General features: G+C 38.6%; 1 protein-coding gene across 1 annotated transcript in view; it reads right to left on the bottom strand.

Annotated features, from left to right (window-relative positions):
- Window positions 1–3,414: 3,414 nt before the first annotated feature.
- NAA25 (N-alpha-acetyltransferase 25, NatB auxiliary subunit) overlaps window positions 3,415–10,196 on the bottom strand; it is a 72,712-nt gene continuing 65,930 nt past the window's right edge. Inside the window, exons 23-24 of the mRNA XM_021698481.2 lie at window positions 9,203–9,349; window positions 3,415–3,815 (exon numbers count right to left, since the gene is read on the bottom strand). Of these exons, the coding sequence (XP_021554156.1) occupies window positions 3,693–3,815; window positions 9,203–9,349 (270 nt within the window). The 3' untranslated portion in view covers window positions 3,415–3,692. The remainder of the gene's footprint in view (window positions 3,816–9,202; window positions 9,350–10,196) is intronic.

Raw genomic sequence — 10,196 nt, 5'->3', positions numbered from 1 at the left:
GGCAAAAACAGACTTTTCTCAGAGCCCAGACAAGGGCATTTAATAGTATAGGACAGAAAGGAAACTAGGAGCTCCTTTCCACTGTACTGTCTGTGAGAATCAACTTTTGATCTCAGCCTGTGGGCCCAAGTACTCTTGGATTAATCATATCATCAGTCAGCCTGAAATCCTCCAGTAACTTCCCACTAAATTTAGAAAGCTCATTCCTTCCTGTCAATGAAGTCCTGATTGCTCTCACACACACACACCCCCCCGCCACTATACTTTCTACCCCGTTTCCTTCCCCCTTTCGACTCCTTTAAGCCCAGTTACTTGAGCCCTTTTTCATCATTCACTGGAACATGCTCAGTAATTCCTGCCTTGCGGCCTCTGCACTTAGGTTCCTTTCTCAGTTGTTGACTCTTCATCAATCAGGTCAAATGGCACTACTCATGGGCCCAGGTTATCACACACCCTGATTTACCTACAACAGGACTTACAAACTAATGTTTCTTTTTCTTATCTCCTCCCCCACTTGGACCACTAACTAGGATGTGTGCTCTCATTTACCACTGTATCAGCAGAGCCTAGTGTAAAGAAGTGTCCAATACATATATGTTGAATTCATGAATGCTAGCATGTGAGGTACTACTTTTAAACAAAAAGGCCAGTGGCCTTGGAATAAAAATTTTAAATTCACGAATACTACAATTTTGTCAAGGAATATAACACTCAGTACAAAACTGAGATGAATTACATCATTTAAAAGGTTGTGGCTTCTAGGAATCCAAACAGATATGACCCAGGCAGAAATGCCAACTTAAAATGGAAGTGTTTCTATAAATTAACCCATCTAGTTGAATTGGCTATGTATGCTTCACTTAGTTCTGAAGAAGGAAGAATATATACTTCCCATATTAATAAATAACATCAAATAAGTAGGAAGAGTTTCAATAACAAGGCCATAGATACATTGAAACCCCTTTTTATATTAAAAGTTTAAATGAAAGACAAATCCAGGTTGAACATAGTGATTGCAAAATATAATGCAATTTTGAACAATTAAAATTATGAAAATATACAAAATTGATGGGCAACACAGCTAGGCATTTGTACATTTTCCATTATGTGAAGAACACTAAAAATTTCTCTATGCTTTATCCACATCAGATAAATGATTTAAACCAAATGTTTGCTTTGGAGAGTCTTAACTTAGGATCTCAGTAGTATAAAAAGCAGTAATTTTTCAGTCTGTAAACAGTAGTCGTGTTTTTTCTTTCCTTTTTTTTTTTTAAATTATCAATTTACCACACAAAAACAAACACAACAACAACAACAACAAAAAACCCACACAAACCAAAAACAGCAGCAGCAGCAATGGGTTATTTGGGAATTCTCTTCAAATACCAATGACATACAATTGCTGGAGGGTGCTTTTTACTCATGTAAGAATATATATATATATATATATATTTTTAAACTGTACACAATTTATAGTGCATAACAGTTTCCAAAAGAACAGATCAATAAAAGATATTGGCCATTTCTGCATAATTTCATTCTTTTTACAATTATCCCAAAATGTAAGAGACTGGATCTAATTGAAATGCTACATTTAGTAGGAAAGTCAGCAAGTAACAAAGGAAGCATAACCTCAACATAACATTATTTGTCACTAAAACCAGGAGAGGTCCCAGGTGCCCCTAGGCAAAAGACTAGTTAGGTAGACCACTGGAGTCAAGCACTGTCCCTGAGGACCAAAGCCAGCTCACTGACCACACTTATGCTAGATTGACCATGGTCAGCTGAAGACTTGTTTCATGGAGCATTTCTATTTCTATGTACAGTATTTTTGGATATTCAAAGAAACATCATTTCAAGAACACATGCCATACACACATACCCCCACCCTCATACACACACCAAGTTCCATCATTTTAAATAGGCAATAGTTTTATGAAATTATGATATGTTGTCATTAAATTAGATTTGGAATCAGTAAGAATTTTCAACTCATCTTGTTCAAGGCAGTTCTTCCATTTGGGATGGGGTATGATGGCTGTAGGTACCAACTTACATCAAAAAATAACTTCTTGAAATTACTTGATGGACTAGGATTTCCAGCAAGTCTTATTTTGAACAGATAATGTAGTAATTTTCTTAAAAATCTCCTTGGAAGTTTAAGCAGCTATTAATCACCCTATCAAATTGTGAATCTAAGAAAGTCACTATGAGGGGACAAAATGCAATTGTTTTGCATACAAAGATTTCCCAAGCTCTCTTTTGTTTCCTTTTAAAAGAAAAAAGTACCACATTTCACTGGAGGAGTAGGAAAGGACCTGTAAGGTCTTTAAGACCAATCAACCCTCCATAAGATGCTTGAATTTTCTCATCAAACTCGTATCTTTGCTCTTACAGAATTACTAACTTTAATGGTGTTTTGAGTAACAAAGACCAAAAACAGAAGCACAGATTCAAATGCAAAAAGTTATCAAAGCAATTATATCAACTGTGTAACACTTTCAAGAGCAATGTTTATCTTTTCTGTCAGACCAACCTCTGAAGCTATAGTCTTGGGGAGCTCCAGGTAAGCAATGTAAACACCATCCTGGTGTAATTCTCAAGTTTGAAGAAAGTAGACCAAACGTCAAACCCAATGGGTAACATTTCTTTTGCCAGCCTAAAACTTAAAACCTAGGTTAAGTCCATAATATACATTCCTTCCTTCCTCCCCAAACCCCCCCACTTAAAAAACACTAAAGTATTAAATCTATTTTCAAGCATATATATATATATATATGCTTGAAAATATATATGTAAAAAGCATATACATATATATATATCTCACAAAACCAATGACATTGGTATTAGACTTGCTTGCATAAATTATGTACACCTCTCTTCTTTAAACAGTGATTCCCATCTTTCCCAAAGATGGAGAAAGACAGCAAGCTAGTCCTCAGCAGGCTCATAAGTGGTCTGCACTGCTTTCCCCTCCATATGGTGTAAGTTAACACAAGCCTATCTGTGATTTAACTTTCACAGGAGCTAGGATGGGGATTTCTTGGCTTTTGGACTATTAAGCCAAACACTGAGTGCCCGTGGTCATCTGAGTAGTGCTCTTCAGTGACAGGTGCTTATGCCAAATTTTATCTGAGGCTCTTTGGGTACCTGCTTTGGGTTCTGTGGGAGCCAAGCAGCTGAGGAAGCCTCAAAACTAAACTAATGTGGAAAGAGGGCCTTGTCCCAGTCACGGTCCCCCTATACTTCTGCTTTCTGCTTCCTAAGGCTCAAGGACCAGACCAAACACCCGCTACGATAATGGTAGGCCCATTCAGCTGCTCTGAGGTCAATGCTTTATGCTTAATTTCTATTGCTGCTTTTATAGGACCCCCCCCCACACCCACCCACCAGATGTTTCTGGTGATAGAAGGAAAGAAGAAAAGTGGGGCTCTCTTGAGGCTGCCATATGCATATGAACATGTATAAAAAGTGGTCAAACCCAGATGAGGGTCCTGCTTCTGCTTTATATACAATAATTTAATCAGTTGTATACATTTAATACCTAAAAAATTAATTCACAATCAAAGTCCTTCATGCATTTTATGAGGAAGTTCTGGATTAAAATGATGGTCAACCAGTTGTAGCTTTTGCCTGGGAAGATGATGTCATTTTCTGCTGTAGAGTCATTGGTGCCTGTGGTTCACACTTCCTTAAATTTTTAGTTTCTTTGTGGTCTCCAGTCTTTTTTTCAGCAGCTCTCCAATTTCCAGAAGTGAGTGTAGATAACTGCTCTGCACCTTGCCTTGCACAGTCTTTGAAAATTTTCTCTCTTCCTACAAAGGAGATAAGAATTAGTGGTCTTGCTCTGAAAGCATTCCCCCAGATTATAGTTCCACTCATAGAAGTAAAAATTACCATTACCTTTGGTCTCACTGCAAGCTCCATCAGAATACAATGGGTCATTTTCAATTTCATAAAATGCAAAGAAGGCTTAAAGCTCATCACAGATGAGTATTTTTCCATGTGATTTTTCACTGACACCTTACTACTTTAGCATCATTATTCTTTCAATTCTTTCATCAGTATTCTGTTTTAAGTTATACAAAATAAAAAAACTGAGATTCCTGATTATTAATGTTCATCCAGAAAAAAAGGTAGAAAATTATTACTAAGTAGTCTGGATATAAAATCACTACTATTTTATTAGCTGTACAAAAGAGAAAAATTAAGATTTCTGATTATTTCATCAGAAAACAAAAGGAGAAATTATTAATTTGGACATTATCAGAGCCACTTCTTAAAGGCATCAAATTTACCTTTTACCTTTGCCAACTTTTCTAGTTACAATATTGATAGGTGTCCCTCCACACTGACAAAGTCCATGGGTTCCAGAGACCAAACAGCTAAAAAAATAACAAAGCTTTCCTAGACCTCCTCAAATATGTGCTACACACTTGACCTGCAAGTAGAGACTACAAAAAATAAAGGGATGGAGTATTCAAACAGAGAAAGGAGGTTGGCTGAGAACTGGTTAGGGTTACATGAAGTTGGCAATTGCAAAGTCCTGAAGAACCCAGGGAAGCACACCTTTTGGCCGAACAATATTACCTTGAGACCTCAACTACTTTGGAAATACACATGTGCTTTAGTAGAGAAGGTATGTAAAATACACTTCATTCAGGACTGTCGTAAAAGTAAATGTATATAAACAACTAAAATATCCAATGGCTATGATCCATTCATATTTTGAATACCATACAGTTGTTTAAAAGAATAAGACGGATGTATATGCATTAGCCTGAACAAATCTCTTGAATATAAAGTTAGGTGGAAAAAAAGCCAAGTTTCAGTGTAAAATAGAGTTTATCATTTACTTTCAAAAACCTACCAGCTATTAGAGTACATTATAAGGTTACATTAAAAGGTCTTGGCACACAACCAGTTTCAGTGGATACCCCTAGGGAAGAGGAAAAAGGACTAGGACTGGAGGTGGCAGCCCAGAGGCACAGTGTTTCAAGTTAAGAAAGAAAGAAAGAAAAAAGAAGTGAACCTAGTGGAAACTGAATTGAAGAAGAAAAAAATTTTTTCCACCCAAAAGACAAATAGCCAGCACTATATGGACCCTACATTTGGTGGCTGGTGCTGCTTGGTATAAGTATTACGACTTCAATAAAAATAGGCAATAAAATACCCCATCCTCCCATACCCCCTCCATTATTGTTTTGTGTAATCCTCACTATAATCCTATAAAAGAGGTATTATGATTTCCATTTTACAGATAAAGAAATTGAGGCCCAGAAAGGTTAAGTGACTTCCCAAGGTCAAAAGATAAGGATGGGGCACCTGGGTGGCTCAGTCAGTTAAGCATCCGGCTCTTCGTTTCAGCTCAAGTCATGATCTCAGGATTGTGAGACTGAGCCCCACATTGGGCTCTGTGCTCAGCGGCAAGTCTGCTTGAGATTCTCTCTCTCCCTCTGCTCGTGCTCTGTCTCTCTCTCTCTTCTCTGTCAAATTAAGTTTAATCTTAAAGGTTTTATTTATTTGACAGAGCAAGCGAGCACGAGCAGGGGGAGCAGCAACAGAGGGAGAAGGAGAAGCAGACTCTCCACGGAGCAGGGAGCCCGATGCGGGGCTCGATCCCAGAATCCTGGGATCATGACCTGAGCCGAAGGCAGACGCTCAACCATCTGAGCCACCCAGGTGCCCAAGTAAATAAAATCTTAAAGGAAAAAAAAAAAGATGAGGACAGAGTCAAGTCTTGAAAAATCTAAAGTAGCCCAAAGTTAAAGATAAACTTCAGAATGAATACTTAAAATGAGAAATCTTATTCCTCACATCACAAGGCACAGATCCTTTAACAACAACCACACAACCAGCAACAGCGGGCTACTGTGCCTGTCATCTTTGTACTGGACAGTCCTTCCCACATACCATGTGCTCTAGCTCTGCCAACTGACTCACGGTGCCCCCACACAATTCATCTTTCTACCTCTATGTTTTAGTCTGCCTCTTTCTGCTTTGGATTCCTTTCATCCATTCCGGTCTACCTACTGAAAACTTATTATTCCTTAAATGTCCCCTCTCCGGTAAGACTCTTTCTGACTCACTCAGTTTTTGTGCCTCTATCATATCTCCAAATTAATTTGTATGCATCTCTCTAGAGCTGGGTCTTTTTTTTTTTCAAATTAACATATAGTGTATTAATAGTTCAGAGGTAGAGTCCAGTGATTCGTCAGTCTTATATAACAGCCAGTGCTCATTACATCACATGCCCTCCTTAATGTCCATCACTTACCCCACCCTCCCACCCCCCTCCCCTCCAGCAACCCTCAGTTTGTTTCCTATGATTAAGAGTCTCTTATGGGTTGTCTCCCTCTCTGATTTCGTCTTGTTTTATTTGTCCCTCCCTTCCCCTATGATCCTGTTTTGGTTCTTAAATTCCACATGAGTGAGATCATATGATAACTGTCTTTCTCTGATTGACTTATTTCATTTAGCATAATACCTCTAGTTCCATCCACATCATTGCAAATGGCAAGATTTCATTTTTTGATGGCTGAGTAGTATTCCATTGTATAGCTATACCACATCAACCTTATCCATCCATCTGCTGATGGACATCTGGGCTCTTTCCACAGTTTGGCTATTGTGGACATTGCTGCTCTAAACACTGGGGTGCACGTGCCCCTTCGGATCACTGTGTTTATATCCTTCGGGTAAATACCAGTAGTGCAATTGCTGGGTCATAGGGTAGCTCTATTTTCAACTTTCTGAGGAACCTCCATACTGTTTTCCAGAGTTACAGCCAGGTCTTTTGATCACTGTATTTTATGAGCATTTACCCAAAACAGCAAGCTCAATAAATTTATATTAACAATCTCAAAGGTACCCAGCAAAGCCCAATGAAGCATGTGACATGAAGCGATGTGACATTCATTCCAGTTTGTGATCTTTAAGATTTTTTCTTTTAAGATTTTATTTATTTGTCAGAGGGAAAAAGAGCAAGCAAGCAGAAGCAGAAGGAACAGGAGGGAGAGGGAGAAGCAGGCTCCCTGCTGAACAAGGAGCCCGATGCGGGGCTCGATCCCAGGACCCTGGGATCATGATGTGAGCCGAAGGAAGACGCTTAACTGACAGCCATCCAGGCGTCCCTAAGATTTTTTTTTTTTTTTTTTTAACGATACTATAATTTTGATTTTTAGTGTTCTACAATATTCAGGAAAGGGGATGAGAGTTTGGAGTAGAGAGTAAGTTTGGGTTTGTCCTAAAAAGTCAAATAGCTGGAAATCTACCACTAATTACCATATTTCCCTATATGTAAAAGTGTTCCAAATGGACCATCAAGTATCTCTTCTTTCAGAGGGGTGTGCAAGTGGGAGGTAGAAGGCAAGAATCCTAGCTAGGATGTACCTATTTCTCAAGAATTCAATTACTAAGAAGTGCCTGGGTGGCTCGGTTGGTTAAGCGACTGCCTTCGGCTCAGGTCATGATCCTGGAGTCCCAGGATCGAGTCCCACATCGGGCTCCCTGCTCAGCAGGGAGTCTGCTTCTCCCTGACCCTCCCCCTCTCATGTGCTCTCTCTCTCTCTCTCTCATTCTCTCTCTCAAATAAATAAATAAAATCTTAAAAAAAAAAAAAGAATTCAATTACTAGGCCTTGACTGGCTCCCCAAGTGCCCAGAAGTCATAAAGGCTAGTGGCAGATGCAAATGTGTTATAGGAATACAGAAGAGGAAGAGGTGGGAATGGTTCTGATGGTGAGACTGGGACTTATCTGGGGCTGAGAAATGAGAGGTGCTATTCTCTATTTTCTATAGTATACAGTATATTTCTATATACTTCTGTATACTGTCTATAGTATAGTATGCTATCATTTGTGTTTAAAAGTGAAAGGTTGTGGGGAAGGAAAGAGATATCATATGCTTGTAGCTGGGTTATCGACTCAGGAAGATTGTACAAGAAACTACCAACAATAATGGTTCCTTCTTGGAAACGAACTAGGAAATGTGTTAGAATGGGAGGAAGACATTTCACTATACAGTCTTTATTTATGCCACTTTTTTTTACCATGTGCTTATTTTACTTTTTAAAACAATGTAAAGCTTGAAAAAAGGAAGACTAAATAAATAAAACAAAAATACTAAAGAATTAATCAATTAGTCCTACTCACCAGTGAAATCTATATTCATTCTAATGTATATAGGAAAGACAGCTTAACTGTCTAAAACGAAACTTCTAGTTTCACCTCTGAATACATCTGCTTTCTTTAACCAGTCTTCAGAAATGTTATTAAAGGCTCTGAGCCCCTTCCCACAGTAAGCCCCTTGTTTATAGCTCTAATGAGTTGAAGCTTTACAAAAGAGGGGCTTAACAATCTTTAAAACTGGTGTGCCACGTAAGATCCCATTCATTCTCCTCCTGGGAAGGTCTGGGGCTGGAAATGATGGCTGCTCTCCTTAGTGGAGGAGCTCCCTCACTAGCAGAAGCTCAGGTCAGACGAACTACTCAAGGGAGCACTCCCTCACGACTGGAGTTTCATCACTAGAGCAACTAGGCTGGTGAATGTTAACTCACCTGACAATCATTTCAGACTGAAAGTTTACTAATTTAAATTTTTTAAAGAATACATATCTTAAAGGCAAGACTTTACAAGGATTTTGCTAACAATTTTTTAAGAAATTAGCCTAAAGTAATTACCAGGAGAAATCTGATGAGTGGTACCTTTGATGCCATGCTTGGCTCCATTCCCCCTTTTGACTGGCTTACGCTCCAGCCTAATTATTACTGACATAATTATTTATGATGTCCAGCATCTCTTTTTCAGGTGATAACTGCTGGGGTAGCAAAGAAACCAGCCAACCCAGCAGCAGGTAACTTCTCACTCAAGGAGACTGTCCCTGGATCTCAATGGCTGGTTTCCTCTGTTGTTCACAATACGAATAGTTCTAATTGTATTCCTCATTAATTAATCATCAGTTTTCACAGTAAAGGAACAACCCCCAAAATGTACAGAAAGGAGGTAATGGGATGGGGAGAAGTGAAGGGGGAGGGGAACCCACCACCACCAATGACACAACAAAACACTGCTGCTAGGCACCTTCTAATCACAAGTCCTATATGGAGCAGATGATGAATTGAAATTAACTTGTCCTTGTGATAAAGAAAAGAACACTTGAGTATCTACAAATAACTTAACTGCTGATCGCCTATAGGCTCTTACCAGTGAGAGAGAAGTATCTTCTAAAATAAGTTCTTCAAGTTTAAGTGCAATTAGATGTGTTTCAAGCCCTTTAATATGATCCACGACGTTGGAAATTAAAGTCTGAAGCCCAGTAACATAGTCTTGGAAACTGGTGAAGACAGGTGGCTGGAAAAAAGATTTTTAAAAAGATGAAAGATTATCAAACATATTTCCTTTGCTTACATCTCATAAGCTATATTAACTTCCTGCTACAGTATTACTTAATGCTATTAATAGTAACCAGGATGGATACAGTTTTGAATATTAAGACAGTCTCTCAAACCACGGTAAACTTAATTGCCACCAAATAATGCTTAACTCAGCAACAATGAGAAGCATTTTTTTTAAATGGGGTTTATTCACTCTGGGGAACTGGAGATGGAAAAACCAATAGAAAATATCTTAGTTGGTCATTACTCAACTTCAGGCTGAGAATCTTCTGGAACACTAAAGAAGATGAGAGGAACCAAAATTTCATTTCTTCTCTATATGTCTTTGAGATTTCCTCTAATGTTAATAACAGAAATGGAGTTTTCTAAGTTCCAACAGAAAAAATAATGGGTAATGGGGCGCCTGGGTGGCTTGTCGTTTAAGAGTCTGCCTTCGGCTCAAGTCATGATCCCAGGGTCCTGGGATTGAGCCCAGAAGCCTGCTTCTCCCTCTCCCACTCCCCCTGCTTGTGTTCCTCTCTCAGTGTCTTTCTCTGTCAAATAAATAAATAAAATCTTAAAAAAAAAAAAAAAGGGTACAACAGTCACGAAAATTCTGAAAAATAGCAGTTAAGGGGAACTTGCCCTCATATGTATTAGAGTATATTATAAAGTTACATGAAATCCAGACAGTACTGGTATATAAGTGAAATGATAAAAAGTGGAAGGAAACAAGTCCCAAGATAAACCAAAGACTATAAGGGAACGTAAATGTTGTCATCTCAAAACAGTGGTTTGCAGTGGATGAATGGTACTGAGATAAC

This window comes from Neomonachus schauinslandi, chromosome 14 (assembly GCF_002201575.2).
Source record: "Neomonachus schauinslandi chromosome 14, ASM220157v2, whole genome shotgun sequence".
NCBI classification, from domain to species: domain Eukaryota; kingdom Metazoa; phylum Chordata; class Mammalia; order Carnivora; family Phocidae; genus Neomonachus; species Neomonachus schauinslandi.
This window is presented reverse-complemented; position numbering and strand designations above follow the sequence as displayed.